General features: G+C 48.4%; 1 protein-coding gene across 1 annotated transcript; it reads right to left on the reverse strand.

Annotated features, from left to right (window-relative positions):
- Nucleotides 1-413: 413 nt before the first annotated feature.
- DMRT2 (doublesex and mab-3 related transcription factor 2) lies at nucleotides 414-3,686 on the reverse strand. The gene is made up of 3 exons (XM_049796637.1): nucleotides 3,333-3,686; nucleotides 3,146-3,248; nucleotides 414-1,438 (listed from the first exon to the last, which is right to left on the reverse strand). Exons 1-3 carry the CDS (start codon nucleotides 3,684-3,686, stop codon nucleotides 414-416), a joined length of 1,482 nt encoding a protein of 493 aa, XP_049652594.1.
- Nucleotides 3,687-21,389: the final 17,703 nt, after the last annotated feature.

Consider the following 21,389-nt stretch of genomic DNA (forward strand, 5'->3'; position numbering starts at 1 on the left):
ACTGATAATAGTAGATAAAAGAGTATGTATATTATGAAAGTATGGAATACTTGCCTGTGAGATACTAGAGACAAAACAGAGATCAGGAATACACCTATGCTTGTACGTAATCTCATTTTATTGAATGGTTTGAAGTCCTGCTTAAAATAACAACACTTTAGTCTGTACATGCAGTTTCAATTTTAAAAAATTAAATATATTTGTTTTTTCATAAAACATGCATATTTATGTACATCATTTTGAGATAAAAGGAAGAATTACCATTTACAGCAGAAAATCCCCTTTACAAACCTTTTAAGAGACAAGGCAGGCAGTTGCAGTTCTACAGAAGGCAAAGCATACAAACTCTCTATACTGAGGGTATAGTTTATTCATTTTATTCTTTGAGAGACATTAGCAACTGCAGAAGAAGGTCATTTAAGAATGGATTCAACTGAAAATGACAGTGGCTCAGTTGTTGCAAGTTTTGTTGTGGCCTGTTTAGGCCCAAAGAAGTCTTTTGCACATTTGTCTACAGTAAACTTGTGGGTTTGGTTCTCTTTAATGGCACATTCTCTGTATTTCTTAGAAGCATCTTCAAAAGACTCTTTCACAAATGATGTTCTCAACTCTGCTCCTGATCTGTCAGGAAACGTTTGCTGGAACAGTGACTGAAATGAATTGTATTTGAGTGGTGGAGGGGGCTTGGTATTGTCTTTGCTGATCTTGCTTAATACCTGTTCCTGAGGAGCCAGAGAATCCTTATCAGAAATCTGACAGAAAGTCCTTTTTGGAGGAGAGAAAGCTGACCTCTCCCGAGCTTCCTGAGGAAGGCATGGTATCTCATTACACGACTGCTGAATGCCTTGCGTGTGGGTCAGAATGAGTGAATTTTCCAGTTTTGGAGACATGATGCTGTGCTCAGTGTTTGGACAGTCCTGACTTTGTGAGACCTTGGCATCCCAACCTGCCCCAGGTTTGAGAGCTTGGACAGTAGTAGCGTTTAACAGGCATTGCTGGTAGAGGAGAGCATCACTAATGGGGCCACATTTTGGCCACACTAAGAACCTAGAAGACAGGGGATACTGCCTGTAGGTAGTAGCTACACTGACATTTGAAGAAATTAATTCCATGTTGCTGGATCCTGAACACTGCATGGTTAGATCAAGGCAGGTCGGTAAAAAATTGCAAAACTCCTTGTTTGGAGTATCAACTTGACTAGTGTTAAAGGCTGTTTTATATGAGTTGTATTCAGCTCCATGCACCATGCGATTAGGGAGAAAAAGGGCAGCTGCTTGTGTAGCTTCCATCATCTCTCTCTCTTTATACTCTCTCTCTAGCATAATGTTCTCCAACTCTTTATCAGCAAAAGCCCGTCTCTTTCTCATCCTGTCACTTACAGGGGGTGGCAAGGGTGAATTCCCTCCCAGGTAAGGGTCTGTTGGAATAGGACGGTAACCTAAAACAACAAAGCAGCATTAGGAATGAAGCCACATAAGAAAAACATTAAAGCTGTATTTGTTTTTACAGACTCCTTCGTTTGGAGCCAGTCATGCCAGATGCCGAACACTTGCTACAAACCCTGACCGCTGTCGGCTCCTACTGAAGTCACTGTGCCACGGACGCTTAGCTCCCTGCGCTGTCAGGTACGTTCAGTACAAGTTCCTCAACACAGATAAGCAAGCCCTGCTCCCCTGACACCTGTAGTCTTCTTCAAAGCTAGCTGATTAGTAAATTTAAAACGCAATTCTAAAACAGCAGATTAAGCAAAGAAAAACAAAGGCAAAACCCTGCAGTGTGTTATGACTAGTATTGCATCATGCAGCTTAAGGAGATAACCATCCATTTTTAACAAATACAAAAGTATTCAAATACTTTGCTTCTTCTGAACTAAAAGAGAACTTCGATAAAACATAGAAATCCAGTCTCCAGTATATTCAATTACCAGGCTAACTGGATTCATTTAATATAACTGATACGGTCCAATCCTCTTTGTTCTACCCAGACAAGTAATCCCATCAAATTAATGAAACTCCTTACGTGAATAAGGAGAACAGGGTTTTACCTGTTTTCACTCCCATTCCTCTCACACGGGTTTCCCCATTGTCAAGGAAGATATCTATACCTACAGCTGATGCCTTTTCTATTCTCTAAAGATGAATCACTATATACACATTGCTACAAGATGGTAGAAAATTCCAAGGAGAACTAGGGAAAAAGAAAAAGAAAGTTAAGATAAATTAGAGGAAAGAACACAGAAGAGTTTTTGTTTGTTTTTTTTAGAAGAGTGAATTGTAGACGAAAATTAGAGGTATCTAACAGGACAAAATTTTAACTGTGCTTGCACAGGCAAAGAAAAGAGCTTTGTACTGGGGGAAAAAACCCTAGATTTGAGATTTATAGAGCAACAGTTTGGAAAGTAATTAAAACAGACATAGAAATAAATTTTGGCAGGATATGAAGAGGGAGTGGGAAACAAAAAATACACCCTCTCACTAAAATATCCATCTTTAAAATGTCATTCTTCCACAGTTAACATTTTCGACGGGAGGGGGGGGGGGGGGGGGCGAGAAGAGCAGCCTATTATGCATATCTTACTATTGATAATGCCGCAAATGGTGCTCCTGGGTTAGGCGTTCAGATCAAAAGAGAAAAAGAAAAAAAAAAAAAACCAAGAAAAACGAAAACAAAACAAAACCAAAAAAACACCACCACCAAAAAAAAAAAAACCAAAAAAAACCAAAAACCACACAAAACCCAACCAACTAATTGATTTACTCGTTTGCTGATAAAAACACCCGCGAATAAATTGCCCTGCACTGCAAAACGCTGCTGGGTAGTCATGTAAAAAGAATGTCAGCTTGTAACAGTAACTCTCAAATTTCAAATTACCGTTGCTAGCATTTCAGGCATTATTTTGGGCTGAAATTCTGCCACATCGATTGCAGCCACGAAGGGCAGGAGCCGCCGGGAGGGGAGGGGAGCCTCCGCCGCCCCGCGTTTATTTCGGGAAATTAAGCTGCGTTTCACGCGTGTCCGTGAGCAGCCGCGCCTCGGACGGGAGGCTGGGGTTTTCCTGGGGCAGAGCGGGGTTTCCACGCCGCCGGCCGGCGCTGCGGGACCGGGGGCAAGCCGTGGCGGGGCGAGGGGCGGGGGACGCCCTTACCTTCCAGGATGCTCTTGGCCAGGAGGCTGGGCGTCCGGACGTGCCTCTGGTAGACGGCTTTGCGCTCCAGGCTCGCCTGCTTCCCCGCCAGCCCCTTCTTGTCCTAGGAGAGAGACGGGCGGTGCCGTCAGCCCGGGGGCCGCCCGCCCGGTCCCGTCCCGTCCCGTCCCGTCCCGTCCCCTCTCACCTCGGTGGCCTGCTGCCGTCGGAGTGCCACCTGGGCGGCCATGACGCGCTGCCGCTCCACCACCAGCAGGCAGTTGGCGCACTGGCAGTCGCGCCAGCGGCAGAACCGCTTGTGTCCCTTCAGGCACGACACCACGCCGTGGTTGCGGCACCGGGCGCACTTGGGCGTGCGGCTCAGCTTCCGCGGCTCGCCCCGCCGCGGGGCAGCCGCCGCCGCCGCCTCCTCGCCTTCCTCCTCCTCCTCTTCCCTCTCCGGGCCGGCGCTGCTGCGCGGCGCGCCGGCCGCCTCGGCCGCCTCCCCCTCCACGCTCTCCACGTCGATCTCCCAGTCGGCGGCGGCGCGTCCTTCGGCCATGGCTCCTCGGCAGCGCCGCTGCAAGAGAGGGGTCAGGCCGCCCGCCCGCCCGCCCCGGCGGCGGGACGGCAGCCGGGGCACACCCGGCTTCCGAGGTGCCCGCCGCCGCCCGGCCCGCCGGCAGCCCCGCCGCGATGCGCCCCGCTCGGCAGGTCGCGGCGGAGCCGCCTCGGGATGTCACCCCCGCCCTTACCCTCCGCTCGGGTCTCTTCCCCGTGCCCCACGCCGGGCTCAGCTTAGAGCCGAGGGACGCTTCCCGCCCCCCCCCCCCCCCCCCGCCCGCACCCGCCCCGGCTTGCCGGGGTGCTGCGCTCGCCCGCCGCCGGCAGGACCGCGTCTCCAGCGGCGGAGGGTGCGGGCAGGACTGCCGCATGGCCGTGCCCGGCGCCGCGGGGCTGTCGGGTCCTCAGCGGGACCTGTTTCTTTCAGGACGCTGACAAGCCTCCCGCCCGCCGCGTTCAGACTTCGGGGACGGACAGGCCGGGAACACCTGGGCTTCACACACCGCCGCGGTCCGCTCCAGCGGCCAGGGGCTGTGCGGGCTCCCGGAGCTGCCCGCACCGCGGAAGCCGTGTCCTCGGACCCCCACCTCCTCCCACCCGACCTCCCCGTCCTTCCTCCCGCACTCGGCGCTTACCCGAGCTCAGCGCCCGAGGCCGCCAGGCGGTGCGGGCAGCTCGCAGGGCCGCCGCTGCCCAAGCCCAGCCGGAGGCGGGGGACTCCCGATCCCCGCACCTGAGGGTGCAAGGCTGCCCGACAGCCGGGGCGCCGCGCCGTCGAGGGCGGGGGTGGGGGTCGCTGCGTCTCAAGTGCGGCGGGCCGGGCCGGGCCGGGCCGGGCCGATCCACGCGTGGCTGTGGGTGCGCTCTGGCGGCGCCGGGGCCGGTACCCGCCTCGCCCACGCCGCGCCCGCCCCGCGGCACAGTGCCCGCCGCCCCGGCCCCGCCGCGTTATCAGCGCCGGCCGCCGCCGCCCGCGCCGCCCATTGGGCCCGCGCCGCGCGGCCGCCGCTCTGATTGGCCCGCGCCGCCACCGCCCCGCCTCCCCCCGCCCGCGCCCCCCCGCCGCCGCCGGCAGCCCGCGCGCGTGCCAACCGCCAGCCGCTCGCTCGTGGGTGCGGGCGGGCGCCGGGGCGGCAAATTTTAGGGAAAAGAAAAAAAAGGAAAGAAAGGGAGAAAAGACGGGAACGCGCCTGACGGTGACAGCTAAGATACCGGCTCGGCGGCCGAACGGCGTCCCCCTCACCGGGGAGCGGGCCGGGGGCGCGGGTTTAAAAGGCTGAAACAGGCACCGCGTTTCTCGTTTGCGGTCGTTCGCGTTGCTTGCCCCGCGAGTGGGGCTTTTTTTTTTCGAGTCTGAAAATGCAACGGAATCGGCGTTGTCTTCCTGCCCTGTCGGGAATTAGGGCGAGGAAAACGTTCGTTTATTGTTCAGTATTCCCTACCCTCAGCGGCGTTTTCCACCGAGCACTGGGCTGTTGAGTAACTTTCTCCCCCTACCCCCCCACCCCACCCCCCCGCTCCCTGACCGAGGCTGCTCTTCGGAAATTGGGGAATGCCCCTTGTCTCTCAAAACGGGGAGAGATCGAAATTGTAACCCACAAATTCTCCGCCGTGCGAGCGAGGTGTATACAGCTCGGTGCTTCCGTCGGTGAAAATGGGAGTTCCCACGGGACAGAAGCGGACAAAATACGCCTCGGCCGCGTTCAGCACCGGGCAGGGCAAGAGTTAGTGAATTTAAACAGAGTGTCCCCAGGAGGAAAAAAAAAAAAAAAAAAAAAAAAAAAGGAAAGGAAAAAAAGGAAAAAAAGAAAAAAAAAAGGGGGGGGGGGGAAACATGCGGGAGAGCATCAGTTCCCCACCAGTGTGCTGATCGAAAACTAACGATATGCAGAACACGCGGCCGAAACCATTCTCCGAAAAGGGAAAATATTTCGCTCTTTCCCCGAGCGGCGCCTGTGTATAATAAATACTGGCAGCGTTCATGTACATAGTAAACACAGGCATCCGCTCACGGTGAGCGCACGGACCGGCCGCCGGCCACCGGTTCGGCATGGAAAAACCCTGCTCGTGAAGCCCTTGGGGCAGAGGCCCGCGGGCGAGCGGCTCAGGCGGAGCCGTGAGGCGGCGGGACGGGCAGGGGCTCCGTCCGCCGCCCGCCCGGAGGTCCCAGCGCGGCCGCCGCCGCCGCCGCCGCCGCCGCCGCCCGGGCAGGGCACCGGCCCTTCCCCTCGCCCTGCGGGCACCTGCGGGCAGGGAGGGAGCCTTCGTCCCGAGGGAGCCGCACCGCCTCCGAGTGCTCACGCCGGGAGAGCGGGGCGAGGGAAGCGCATCCCCCGACGACAGGTATTATTCATCCCGAAAGAGAGGCCGGCTACTGTTTGGCTTACAAGCGTGACTAAAAGTCAAATACCCAAGGAATTCCACTTTCCCCCTTGGGGTCCCTCTTAAAAGGCACAAGCACGACAAAGGACCTGCTAGGTTAGGAAACAGAAGTCCCCTTTGCTTGTAAACCGACACCAAATTACAAACTACGGTTCTGCGGGCCGCTGGAGTAAATTACAAAACAGCTCGCCTCCTGTTTACTTTATCCACAGGGAACTGTGAAACCCAGCCACGATTTTAAAGCGTGTTTGTGTAACTTTCTGCTGCTGCTCTTGTCTGCGCTCCCCTCCTTCCCGCCGGGAAGGAGCGGTGCCTCTGCTCTCCTCCGGCGGGATTCACCCGCGGGAGGAGGAGGCGGAGAGCGGTCCCCGGCACCGCCGCTCCCACTCGTGTGCCGCGGGGACCTCCGCTCCCGCGCACCCCCCCCTCCCCTCCCCCCCCCCCCCCCCACTGCTTCGGCCCGCCGCGTCAGCCGCGCCCGCTCTGAGCGGACACGGGCGGATGCCGCGCCGTGCCGCGCCGGGGCAGGCACTGATTTCCACGCGAGGGAAGGCAGCGATGCCCGCGGTGCGTCCACCTGCCGCGCTACAACGCTGCCCGCCGGAGCGCCCGGCCCTCCCGCCCGCCCCGGTGCCGGCGGCTCCCGGGCTCCTTCAGAGCCTCCTCCGCGCACCCCCGCCCGCGCCTCCCCGCACCCCGAGCAGTGCCGGGGGGTCCCCCGGGACCTGCACTGCCGGGGGGACACGGGACACGGGACACGGGACGGGACGGACTATGTGGCAGACCCGGATGGGGGGGCCGGGGCCGCGCCCTCGGGCCGCGCAGGCGGCGGCGGGGGCTGCGCCGCTCGTAAGCAGCGTCCCGGCCCGTGAAGGGCGGGGAGGAAGAGCGGCTCCGGGACGCCGCGAAGGCCGCACGCAGGTCTTGCCCCGAGAGACGGCGGCGGCGGGGCGCCCAGCGCCGGCCCGGCTTTGCATCGCTCTCCCGCGCGGCGGGGACGGCGGGCGTGCAGGTGCAGGTGCCGGTGCCGCCGCCGCCGCCGCCGTCCGCCCGCTCCTCGCATCCCCAGCCCTGCCTTCCTCCCGGGAAATTTATTAGCGGGGTTCGGGCAGGCTGACCAAACGGCAACCCCGCGCGCAGCCTCCCCGGGAGGAATGCTTTGATCTTGCCCTCTCCCCGCGCCGTCGGGAGCAGATTGCATGGCCAAACGCGGGGCATCCCCGCCGCTTCTTCGGCCCGAGATGTGACCGCTTAATCTGAAACAAATTGCCTCTGCCCCCGCTCCTTCCCCGCCCCGGGGTCGCTCCCGGTGCCCGGCCAGGGGCTCCCGCCCTTGCCTGCGCGGGGCGCGACCCGGGGCGGCGGCGCCGGCACCCCTAAGGGCTCGGTTTAGCCCCGGATCCGGGCCCTGTGAGAAACGCTTCTCCTCCGCGGAACGTGAAGCTGCCATCTGTTTCCTCCAGGGAAGACCCTGAGATATCCCTGGCGATCTCACCTGCGGGGAGAGGGAAGGAAGAAAAAAACCACCTTTCCCGGGGTTAGCCGACCAGTAAAAACCGTGATTTCTTTTGCAGTTTTCCTCCCCGTGTAGTTTTTTCTACATCAGACTCCCTCTGCCTCTTGTAAACAGCACTGACACTAAGGTAAACCTGGATAAGAATAAGACTTTTATCCATGACACAGGCCTTTCTAAATTGATTGTACCTCAACATGTTTTAAACAAGCAACTTTGGGGTTTTTTTTTAATTATTATTATTATTATTATTATTTTACGTTTGCGTTTTAAACAAGCATTTAGTTGTTTGTGTTCTTAATACAGTGCTACCTAAGATATTTGTAAAGCAGCTAGGTACAGAATCAGAGGAAAAATTTTCTGTTATTCCCGCATGTCAGTCAAATAAATATAATGAATGCATATAATAAGGATGTAAGAAATGTCGAGGCAATGTGTTCACTATAGCATGATATGGAAGTAAATTTTATTGACTGTGACGGTGATTCCACCGCCTTTGTAGGAATGTTTGCTTTGGTAAGGAGGGCAAGGGTTAGCCTTTATACGGAGACGTGCATATCGTACCAGGATAATCTTCAGTCGTGTAAAACTGGATTAATATCAAAAGCAGTAACGGTGAGCAGCGCAGAATTGCCACTCTGACCACAGTTAGGGAAAGTCTGATGGGAATTCCGGAGGCCTCAACGGAAAGCTTCCCATGCACATAGACTGCTTTGGATTAGGCACAGGGTGCAGCAGAGTTTCCTGTCTACAACCCTTCTCAGCCTGGCAGCTGCCGGGAAGAAGCAGTGTGCTTAGCTCACAGAGAGGAGGAACGGGTGGGCCATGGAGGAAGGGCAAGTTTGCCCTCTGCGGCTGGGGGCTCTGCCTGCTGGTCGGGTCTGCACCAAGGAGGCACTTTCTGGCCCATGCCTCTGTAAACGGGAGCACACAGGCGTGGTGATCATCAGACAAAGCAAGGAAGAAACATGGCTCAGCGGAACTTGAACTCCCTCTTCTGCAGCCTCCAAGTTCATGGCCAGGGGACATTGGCGCAGACCCAGGGAGACTCCAAGTCAAAAACCAGTCCAAACCAGTCCTTATCCAAGCCTGTGAGGGTATTTTGAATTTAAACGAGAAAAATGCCATGAGGGGAGCTTGTGTGCCATCCGCAGCAGCTTTGCTGTGGCTCGTAAACAAGGCTGACCTTTGGTTTGCCAGCATTTAATAAGCCAGTAGACACTTGGCAGGTCTCTTGCTAAAATGTACTAGAAAGTTGGATCAACTCTCAGCATGAATATCAAGAATCCACTATACAAGCAGTGAGCATAGCAAATTGTCAAGTCAGCAACTAATGTACTTCACTATAATCTTCCCAAATGTCTTAAGTAGTTTGGCAAATCTCTTGTTGCAATAAATTCTAGTGAAGTTTGGGGGTTGGTTTTTTTTCAACATATGGCCCTAAAAAGTAACTTAGCCAAGAACATTTTTAGAGTCACTGCAGAGTTTGCTGGAGATGTTGTCTCAAAACTTGTTTGCACTCTGGCAGTTTTATTCAAATGTCAACCAGATGCAGAAAGTGTAGGGTTTGGGGTTTTATTTTACAGTCCTGGAAAGTAAAGGTCAAGTCTCTGCAATGTCAATTGTCTTTTTGATTGCCATATTTTAGCGGAAGAGCAAGAAGTCTTACTAATAAACTTTTGTGGTGGGTTCCTTTCCCCCCTCAGGATGCATTATAATCATATGCAAAATATTTAAAATGCCAATAAGACACCTGCTAAATCAAATAAGTTGGGTAGGCTACGCTGTGCTTAGCAGTAAAAATCCAATCACATAACCATAACTAGCCAGACTGTGTTCTCATTTACTAGGTAGCGAGCATTGCAGTCTCTGAGTAGCCTTACTGAAATAAATAGGATGACCTGAGGTATTAGGCAGCATGAAAACTAGCGTCAGGATCTGGCAATATATCAGTTAAAATAAGCCGGGCAGACTCAGGCGATACTGATACATGCAGGTATCTAGGCCACACTAAAGGCTGCTTGTTATACTCCTACTAGCAAGAAAGTTGGTAGAAGCATTTACAGAGTGTTATACTGCACCACGCAAATACAAGTATCAGACTCTGGGTCACTCACTATGGGTCCCACTATGGAGTATGCAGATGTCTGAGGTGGTGGAGGCAGAAGAGGTCAGTGGGATCTGCTCAGCACTCATAGCATGTCAGAGTGAATGTGAGACACTTTGGCTCTCTGAAAACTGTGCAGAAAACACAGTGTAGTACATCCTTACCTGTGACATTTCCACTGAAGCTCTCTGAAGGATTTTGCCATCTACACTTCTGAGAACTTACCTTGAAAATCAGATGAGCCTTTACTGTAACTGCATGAACCAGGAGATTTGTCCACATGCCACATGGACACATGCAGGTACTGTGAACTCCCACTCACCTGGTTCTTGGACATCAGCTGAGGAAACAGGAAAGCAAAGGATGAACTCCCAATACAGCAGGTGTGATGCTGATGCATCTCAAATTCCTCCCATGCTTAAAGGGAAGCATTCATGGGTGCAGAGCCCCCTTCCAGAAGATTTTAGGTGATTTTTGAGGTGAAAGAGATTTCTGCAGTGGTACAAAAATAAAATCTTACCCTATTTTGGGGAGGTGGTTTTTTCTTTTTTTTTTTTTTTTTTATTTGTTTTCAGCTTGTACTTCTGCATATCTTCTGTTTTGCTTTGTTGAGGCTAGGTTCAGAGGCAGCACTGGGAGAATTAAAAAGTACACGGGGTTCAGAGATAGAAACCAGTATCTTCAGGACTCTGGAAGCAGAATCCTTGCGTCAGCGGTATTTTAAGTACCACAAACAGCCTGGCAAAATTTTTGATATCCAGGGAATTTTCCAGTACACCACACTTGGTCTACACATCATTCCTACCAAGCATTTTGGAGGGGGGATGAGTGTGGCTGGAGCCAGCCTTTGTCTCTTTGTCTCAGCTGCCATCACTGGGACCTTCAACTCCCTTCAGAGTCAATATAAATGGAGGGATGACACCAGGGTCACCTTCTGAAGGGATGGTATTGCCACCACAGGACAGAAGCTGGTGCCCTAGCTGGACACAGCACCTATGCACTAAGGGACATTTAGGAGCATCTCATTTGCTGCTTCTCTTGCCCTGCTTTTGGTGCGCTCTTGGTTGCAGTGCTAAGCAGTTGTTTTGCAAACGCTCTCGTTGGGCAGAGGTACCTCTGCCCCATCTTGTGAATTTGTCCCATAGCAGAAGGGAGCAGGACTGAAGCATCCATTTTTGTTCTGACGTACATCTGTGAAGAGGAACACGGGAGCTCTAACTGCTTCAACCTCTTTTCCCCTTACAAGTGCACCTGCTCACTGACTGGCTTAAATTTGACTCTTGGAATAGATATCCTGGTCATGCCCGTAGGCAGACGCATCCTGACCAGGCGTTCAGCACTGTGGCTCAACACGTGGCCACACATCAGATTTATCTGGATACACTGTTTTCTGAAATCATCAAAGAAAAAGCAAACAATACATGAGATGATTCCTACATGAGACAGACCATTGCTAGTGTGGAATGTATTATAAATATATATTTAATAAATGCTGTGTTTATTATTATAAACATAAAGCTAGGTGGAAATCTAATACATAAAGCCTTCTCAAAAGGTGCAGCCCTTCAGTATTCTGGGATCAAACTCTTCCCTTCATTCCATACAGACACTCCATTGAAATCCTTGAGATTAAATGGGCATAAGTCTGAGTTTAACATATTGCAGATGTGTATATATATTAAGAACATTGGGTGCATTGTACTCAGAAATGCTATTTTACTTATGGTATTTTTTCAGCACTTATGATTACTTGCAATAATAAAAAAGACTATTCCACAAACTGTGCTAAGATCATATGACATAGCGAGCACACTGTCATCTACTTCATGATTTAACATCTGTGACACTTTCGTAATTCGCGGTGTTTGGCCATCCAACATGATATCAACTATGCAAAGTGTCAAACCACGCAGTGCAAAAAATTAACCAATTCTAGGAGTAAAGGGCTTTAACCAGCTCTGCTGAACTCAACAGAAAACCTCCTGTGTTGACTGTAGGCAAAATTGGGGAAGGCCTGTATTTAATTTGTTTTGACTTGAAAGGGAAGATAATGTGCTGTTCAGAGATTCAGCCTGCCCTACACGACCAGTTCACTGGCAGTATGATCCAGTGTTGTGGTTTAACCCCAGCCAGCAACTAAGCACCACGCAGCCGCTCACCCCCCACACACACCCCCCCAGTGGGATGGGGGATAGAGTCAGCGAAAAAAAGGTAAAACTTGTGGGTTGAGAGAAGAACAGTTTAATAGAACAGAAAGGAAGAACTAATAATGAAAATAATAACAATAATAAAATGAAATTACTAATAAAAGGATGGAATATACAAAACAAGTGATGCACAATGCAATTGCTCACCATTCACCAACCGATGGCCAATTAGGTCCTGAGCAGCAATCCAGCCCCCAGGCCAAGTCCCCCCATTCCATACATGGCATGGAATACCCCTCTGGCCAGTTTGGGTCAGCTGTCCTAGCTCTGTCCCCTTCCAATTTCTTGTGCCCCTCCAGCCTTCTTGCTGGCTGGGCATGAGAAGCTGAAAAAACCTGGACTTAGTCTAAACACTACTTCGCAACAACGGGAAACATCAGTGTGTTCTCACACTAAATCCAAAACATAACAGTATACCAGTCACAAGAAAGAAAAATGACTCTATCCCAGCCAAAACAAGGACATCCATAAATGACTGGCCTTGAAGAGTTTCTCGCCGGTTCTTCATTGACTATTCACCAGGTGAGAGAAGCTGCTGTGCCACCGGGCTGGGGCAGCACCACTTTGCTGACATTGGTCTGGCACTGCACATCTCTGTCTCCTCAGTGACTCCAACCTGAGAGATTTTATCTTTAGGGCCCACTTGCCTGGTCTGTAGGGGACATTTTCCATCCCATATTGGACTGCAGCAGAGAAACACCAACACCTCAGCCAGAATGTCCAACCAGTTGATACCATCTGATTTAACCACATACTAAAGACCTGGGTGATACACAATTTGGGGGATATATTGCTATAAATGACTAGCTCCCTTCTCTAAATAGTGATGAGAAAGTTTTTTCAAAGCACATTTATGATAGCAAGACATCTCCTACTGGCTGGTTCAGGGCGGGGGGAAAAATCATCCAAATTTTTAACCAAGAAGTAAGGAAACATGAGAATGTGCCCAAGGACCTAGCTGTTTGTAGTGGTGTACTGAGTTAGGAAACTTATCATCACTTCAACAAGGTACCAGAATTTCTTGCCATAATCATTAAAGTAGCGGTCTCCATAATCAGCCCACTGAGGGATGTGCAACAACAGGAGATACACCCCAGCCTCAAGTGCTGCTGAATGAACTCTACTGATTTCAGCCAGAGGCACCATAAAATCCTAACCATGAAATTGTGGAAGTAAACTGTGGCTTGCCCCCAACTTCCACAAAGCCAGACTGCATCCAGTTAGGGATCACTGCAACACGAATGTGCTAATCTCTTGCTGTCCCGATTCCTTCCAGCTTTTCTTTGGCTGTACATCATGCATCTCTTAAAATCAGCAGAATTACCATACATTAAAAGGAACATATTACAGGGATGTCGATGTGTTTCAATACAAGGAAAATTTTTCTGGCACCTAAAAAGAAATATTCGTCTAGCCAAGAATGAATTTTAATCAAATTGTTAACATTATTCTTTGTTTACTAGTAAACTAGGAACTAGTTTAAGTCTAGGAACAAAAGACAATTATATTAGTAAAGGTTTAAGAACAATTCCATTGTAACTGAATCCCAAATAAGAGGGATATAAATTGACAAACAAGGTCTTCCTTTTACTTGTGTGGGTGCAGAACATGTCCTCCAATGCAATCACTTCTCTCCACAAGTCTGCGGGTGCTCTGCCTGCATTAGGGCTGCCTGCCCGGCAGCATGTAACACAGGCAAATGCTGGCAAGGTAAAAATGTCATCGCACATGGTTTGAGAACTCCGTCCCATGATATACCAGAATAATAATGGACAATAATAAATGAGACTCCTCAGCTCTCTTCTTTGGCTGAATAGGTCTAGCTGAGTCAGAAGAGACCGCGTCTCGTTTTTCCAATGTGTGCTTTTGTTAGGTCAATAGAGAGGCTGTTATAGAGTGGTAATGTGAGCTGGGTAATGTGTGCAGGTTCTGGGGCTTTATTGTGTCCCTGCTATGTTAATTAGTATTAGGAACATGATGGATTGGCAACACGTGTACTTTCTGAGTCTTAAACCAGCCCTGAGAGTTTAGCACTCCATTAGTTACACATCAGAGGAACCCAGGGATGTTTACTCAAAAAAGTATCACTTACAAGAATGAAACATTCTAATTCATTCCCGATAGGGGCCATGGGGGACACCCACCCCACGTTCAGACCCCGCGGGACCATGCTCCAGCTCAGCCTGGGGTCATGCTGGGAATCCCACATCAAAGGTCTCTGCGAAGCATCTCTCGAGGGAGGAAGAGATGGGGAAGCACCAGCCTGGACAAGCAGCGCTTTCTCTTCACAGCTTTTCTGGTAGAGAAGATAGGAGCAGGGAGTTTGGTGAGAGATGGGTAAGACACATCTCTCGGTGAAATTCCTCTGCAGAAGAGAAGGCAGAGAAACTGATAGGACTGTTTCCTTCCCCTGGCCCCAAGCAATGCTATCATACCAGCCAGCAAGGAAACTCTCCTCTCTGCAAACTGGAGGTGCAAATCAGCATGGGGGGCAAACTTCTGAAAGACCCTCAGCCTTTCTCAGAGAGCCGAGGAGAAATGGTAGCAAGAGAGGCTGAATACAATTTTTCCATAGCCAGATTCAACGCACTGATCCTTCCATGCACCAAATAACATAAAAACCTCGGCTCTGCTCCCAGATGATCTGCCTCCCTGGAGAAATTCTTTGAAGTTTCCTGCCCTTCAGCAGTGTGGGAGAAGGCCACCTGTCCCACATACTTCTTTCAAGGAAGCGTTGGGACCTCCAGAAGACAACAGCAGCTCTATTTCATTTTTTAATGGAAGCTTCCTCTCTCACTACCTGGCAACCTCATGACTCTCAGGAACAGCTGTCTTCCTTGCACACACCTTTCTTCCCCATTCCAGTCTCCTTCACCCCAAACCTGGCCTGATAAGCTAATACTTGTCTTCTTACTATTAGTCTTAAAAATTCTGTCACAGATATCTGCAATTATGACAATGTAAATAATACAAAAACAAATGCCATCCTCCCCTTCCAGCAAATCAGTTGCTTCCTGTGATCATCTTCAGTAGCCACCAATTCTGCAGCACTGATTTTGGGAAATATCCTACAACAATTTTGTGTCCTGAATGTATGCATGGGATTAGCTTTCAGCATTCCAGTTACAGTCATTAGCAAGTAATAATTAGCAGAGTGGGCCCTAGTAGAGCCATGGACCTGATGCTGGCCTGATATTCCTCTTGTTTATTTTTCAGCATGGCTTAGAGTAGCTATAAACACAAATTATTTGTGCAGCCAAGCACGCTAACAGCACTGATTGATGTAATTGCAAGGAGTTGAGTTGGCCTTGTGTGTTGAAGCATATGTGTTGCAAACCCCCAAAGTATGAATTCAATTAGATGGTTACAATCAGAAAAGAAGCACCAAAACTACTTCCACATTGTCATTGGCTTGTTTTCACTCTACAGAACATATTTTGTATTGAGTTATGTCTGTGTAATCTGACTGAGACAATTTGCGTTAAATATGCATACCCATGAACTGGGTTTGTTTGTGTGTCTTCCTGGTCATCTCTTCTAATCTATGGACAAAACCATTTCCTCCTGTGTTCAATTTAGTGTCTCAAGTGAGCCCAGCACATTCTCAATTGCCACGCGAAGCAGGCATGGTCTTGCTGATCTTGCCATGCTGGCAGCCAAAAAGAAGTTATTTTAACTTGAAAGCTAAAGATGGCCACTCTATATCTTGGTGGGTGCAAAAAACATTTTCAATATATTAATTCAACCATCTTTTGACTGCAATCATACTTTAAGGACTGCTGTGATTTTAATTTTTTTTAGTAAATGAAAGCAGTGTTAACAGTGCTGCTGTCCACAACTACAAAGCTAAGAGGCAATTTGGAAAAATAAAAAAAAAAAACATCTAAAGGGATATTTTCCAGGTCTATGTCAGATCCTACAATATATAGCATGTCATCATAGCATGACTACCTTTCAGCTGTCAGACCACGTCAGCATCTGAACCAGCATAAATAACACACCCAGGACAAGCCAGATGTGCTGGTATGAATAACCAATTTGTTATTGTTGCAGAGAAGCCAGATCAGCATGTGGCAAGGAACTTTAGCACTGCAGATCACTTTGCCACCTCTTAGTACATCAGACAAGAATGATCAAAATCAGGAGTACGATGATCACTTCTTACAGTCTGCTCTTAGGCAAAGCCTTTTTTGCACAGTTGGGCAAGTGATCCTTCAGCTCTGTAACATTAGGAGTGAAAGCTTATGAACTTGCATTCTGTATTGAACCTTGCACACTGCAACCCTAAAACCTGACAGGAGCCTCTGAGCAATGCCAAAATACAAGCAGGCAAGTCCAATCATAATCCTTTGCAGGATGCTGTACTCTGCAGTCATTTCCTGCTTCTCACATGTAAAGGTAACAGACACAGCTAAAGAGGCTGAAATGGTCTTTATGGCTTGGCACATCTCTAATAAAAAAAGAACCTTGATCATATGAAGACGGGACAGTTCTGGGATATAAATACTGCAGAAACTGGGAACTCCTGTGGCAAGCAGAACATCTGTTTATTACATTTTCCAGTGTTTTATTGTCAGTTGCCCATGACAAAGAATCAGGACTTTTACCAGTGCAAACCGTGCTCAGTTGTAAACACGGCACTATCCTTTTAAGATACCTTGAGCATTATAAAGCAGCAGCTTTATTATAGGGAAGTGACAGAGAGTCAGAAATCAGGGCACAGGAAAGACAGTTTGAGAACAGGCCACCTTTTATGAAGAAAGTATTTTGCTTACAGGTGAGGGGATTTATTTTGTGTGAACTTAAGTACTTTAAGCAGCATGAAGGAAAATTTTGAGAAGAGCTTCTCATGGTAAAACAATCTGCACTAGAGTTCTCCACAAAATCCCTACAACGATATTAACCTACTGACACTCATGTCAAGGAATGAGTTTTGGTAACATAAACTTCACTCTGTGTTGTACGTTAGCGCAATATCAGTACTGAACGAGAAAGAGCATATGTTCCAAAAAATGTTATTGTTAATGGGAAAATCAGAAAACACCACACTCAGCAGTGAAGTCCATAAGGAAATTCACTTGTGGCTGCATCCAAGGTATTACTGTCCTTGGTTTAGTCTTCATTTTATGTGCACCTCTGAAAAGTGTTACATGGTGAACTCACTTCACTGTAATGCAATGCTGTTTTATTAAGTACACCTTTGATGGGTCTCTGGGTCAGCCAAAGACCTCAGAATGAGGCAAACATAAAGCAATGCAGTCATTCAGTAAAATGAAGATCCTACTCAAACTCAGAACAAACCAGACCAAGGTAGCTTTACACAGAAAGAGCACTGGTTGGACCTACTGAGAAGGAATTGAATATGAGATTAGAAAACCAATCTACAGTCACGTATATGACTTACTGCTCCCCAAAATCTTGCGCGCTGGAGACAGGCAACCATCTTCTCCACAGAAACTGTATCTCAAAACACTGGTGTCCTGAGCATCCACACAAAAAGAGGTTCATCGGGGTCCTGGAATATGGCAGCAAGGCCAGAGCAGACCACCATAGGTGTCCTCTACTCCCTATCTCCTAAAAATAAAGCACATAAGCCAGAGCAAATTAGACCAAAAATATTAGACATTTAATGCCATCTCTCCCAACACTAATGATTTGTTAAAGTGCATGACATGAATTGCTTCAATCAGGGGAAAATGTCCCAATGCATATTCTTCCCATAATTACAGAAAGGTTACTGAACTGGCAAAATCTTTTTTTTTTTCCAGTAACTAGAGTTACAATAGGAAGCAGCAGAAGAGTGGTGACAATGGGAAATTCCTGTGCTCTTTGAACGGAGGGCTTAGCTGAAGAGAGATGTACAAGAAACGTTGGTGACCCCAGCTCCCAGAGCTCCCTGCCGCCTAGCAGGGCGATCCCTACACTTGCTCCAGATACAGAGACTGTTAAAAGTACAGTGTATAACTGAATGCCACAGATTTTCCTTACGTCCTACTTCACCAGATACTATAATTTATGAGGGGAAAAGGATCACAGAGAGTCCAGGCTAGCTCCTAGCTGTTTCTGTCCTGACAGCTTTCTGTAAATACTTGTCTTCCACTGGGAATTTCTCAGTGCCCTCCTGGCTTGTGGTACCAGCACTTGTGGCATCCACTGGATATGCCAAAGCTTACAGCCCTGACTGTATTCTAACATGTGTTGGGTAATGTGACTGCATTTGCTCTCCTGCACCCAAGACATCTGGCATGATATTTAAGCCCAAGCACACCTAGGACCAAATGTCCACAACCAAGCTGAGCAGTGCCTAAGCTGGATTTCTAAAACTTGTATTAATACATGTATATTTCTAAACAAAAAGGCTAATTTAGACATGGGGCATGACTTGCTGTTTCATACTAACCTATTCAGCTCTACTATCAGAAATCGCAAGCAGGGAGATAGGCTTTTTTAAGCAGGCACTGTGCCTATATGTAGTAAAGAAAACAGAAAAGGCAGCTTTTCACAAACCAGGAAACATCCTACCAGCAAATCAAACCTGCACTACCTGTCGCTCACTTCAAAATTGAGACCTTAGCATGTCCCAAATAGCAGCACAGTTAGGGTATTTTCAACGCACAGAGGATGAATTTCAAGCCCATGAACATGGCTGCTCCACAGGTAGGATGTAACGCGGACTGTTTGGCATGAAGCGAAAGATACCCTAGGAAAACATTAATTCCACTAGGTACACTAGGAATTAACACACACTTTGTTTTGACTACAAAATGTTTTGTCATTTGAGAATGTGAAACTGCTGTATCTGGCATTAGCCTCACTTTTAAGGCAGACTTACAGCTCATCCTCTGATAAAGCACACAGAAATAACCTAGTATTGACTATAACCAAGAGAGTTCAAGATAGTAAACATCAAAAGAAGCGCTTGAAATGTCCAAGACAGACGTCAATGGGAAAAGGGTGTCATAACCCGAGCACCCTGAGGGCTTATGCATTGGTAAAGGTTCGGGCTGACAGGCAGGTCAGGTCTGGATCACAGCAGTGCCCAGATCCCTCCCTGGCTGCCTTACTTCCACCCAACCATTTAAAGTGGGTATATGTGCAATAGCAGACCCATGGCCATAAGGCAATGTTTGCAAACTGAAGATAAAAGGAAACTACCCACTGAGCTCCAATAGGCAGAAAATTAAACCAAACATCAAAACTGCCAATACACGTATACTTTATTAAGCATCTAAATACTCACTAATGCTTACTATGTTGGATTTAACAGATCTAACCCTATTCAAATAATCGTTGATAAAGACAGTTAGGTATTCAATGGTGATAAGAATAATGATAACACAAATAACACTCACGAGTGCAATTATGGCGATTGGCAATGTCATACGGTCAGTCGTCCCTGGCCAGGAGGATGTCACCACATTAGTGAGATCCTCAGCTGGCTCTACCTTAAAGTCAGTTTTTATAGAGTGGCTTTACCTATGCACAATTACTTGCAGCTGTGATCCAAAAGCAAACCACAAACCACCAGCTGGCTTCTGTAAAAGTATGTCAAGTTCTGTAAAGCAAGTCAGTTTTTGTCCTTCAGAGTCAGTCACCTGCTGTGGCCAGAGGCTTGTGGTTTCATGTTAGCCATGTTTGCAAAGGGGGGGTGGAGGAGTGGGTTTTGGTCACCATCAGTCAACCCAAAAGACTTGCCTCTTGCTATCGAAAAGCAGCTAGTGATCCAGCATGAGAGGACCTCCGTTAAAAGGGCATACATACCACCCACATGTATCACAGGCTACTGACATTGCCAGACATCTCGGGACTGAGCAGATAGTAGTTAACTTTCCCCAATGTCACTATTCTACTGTGCAGGGGCAAAAAAAGTTTTGGCAACATGTGTTGTAAAAGCTGAGAAAAAGAATCAGTCTCTTGAATGATAAGAGAGAAAGGAAATATCAAGTGTCTTGAAACCCTGAGACACTTGATGAGCTAAAGGTTTGGCATACGGCTCCCTCAAGTATTCCTCCTTTATTTTGTTGGGACCCCTTCCACAGTCAAATAGGATAAACAAAATACCTTTGACATCTTTGACTTTTTGCAAAAGAGGAGTTCAAAGCAAAGTTGTGTGTATGTATATGCATGCATAGCCATGTAAGGCATATGCATAAGCAAGTGGACACTACTGCATCTCGGGAGTTTTTTATTTCTGATTTTCTCCCACTAGATGGAGTTTGGTGACTTTGTTAGGTCCCGCTGCAGCTGTCTTCCAATGCCATTATTAATGGTTGTGCGTCTGCGTGCATGATAGTGGTGTTAATAATCTGTGTTCGGTTATGAGTTAATTTTCCCGTCTACAGTGAAACATAAGTGCCAAGAACAGCCCAACACTCTGAGAAGGCAATGTATAGGTATGAGGATCTGTTCAAAAGGTGCCTTGGGATTTTGAGATCACATATCTAGAAAGGCTAGTAAGCAGCAACTAACACGTTAATGCAAAATGATTACATTAGATAATAATAAGAAATATGCACCTTGTTTCTTGAGGAACTTAAAACATTATATGGAGTGGACTAAAATGCAGTATGACACTCTGGGTCTCAAATGTCAAACGTGACACCAAACATACCTCTGCCTCAGTGCAGAAGCTGCCAGTAGCTCCAGCCAGCAGATACTACTGATTCATATGCAGAATCTCTAAGGCTGCATAGTTTGAATCTGGCCTTTGATTTGCTTCATTTCATCAATGAAAACTGAACCCAGCGATCAAACCCAAGGGCTGGATTTGCTCCCATCTCCACTCTTTTTACCAGTCGAAGCAGAGGACACAGTAGGCCCTTACTGTGGAAGGAGACTCTTACCCCGATTCAGTCCTGCTTTCACCTTTGGCTTCCCTTCTTCCTCCTCCTCCTCCTCTTCTTCTCCGCCACCACCATCAGCAGCAGCCCCCCTGCCGTTGATCCTGGGCAGGATTAAGGTAGCGTTGCAATACAAACCTTTAAATGACCTTCGCTAATGAAGAATTCTTTGTAGTTCTTGAAATGTGGTAGCACATGATGATCTCTTTCTTGATCTTAACCTGTTGCAATGGCCTCCTTGACAACGTTTTGAAGAGTTCCAGCCTCACAGGTTCCATTGGCTTTTACAGGAATTGCAGTAGGGTTAAGCAAGAAGGAAGGCAACTGGAGTGCTACAAGAAAAAAAATTTAGCACAAGACTTATTTATTTCTAGGTACACTGAAAAGCCAAGGTCTACGTCATTGTTGTACAAGGATCACATCAAACTGCCACTGTCCATCTTGAAGAAGCCAGCCAGGCAGCTCCTTCTGGGTGGAGAGGTGGCATCTGCCGACTGCAGGCGCCTCCATTCGCTTCCTCAGAGAAGTGGCTTTCTCTACTGGAGTAACTGCTGGATAAAACCTCAGGGACAGACATGAACTACATTCAGGCATGACAGGGAAATCAAGGCCACATCTCTTCTACCAGATTGCTATCCCCAGAGAATAATAC

The sequence above is a fragment of the Accipiter gentilis genome, chromosome Z (genome assembly GCF_929443795.1).
Source record: "Accipiter gentilis chromosome Z, bAccGen1.1, whole genome shotgun sequence".
NCBI classification, from domain to species: Eukaryota; Metazoa; Chordata; class Aves; order Accipitriformes; family Accipitridae; genus Astur; species Astur gentilis.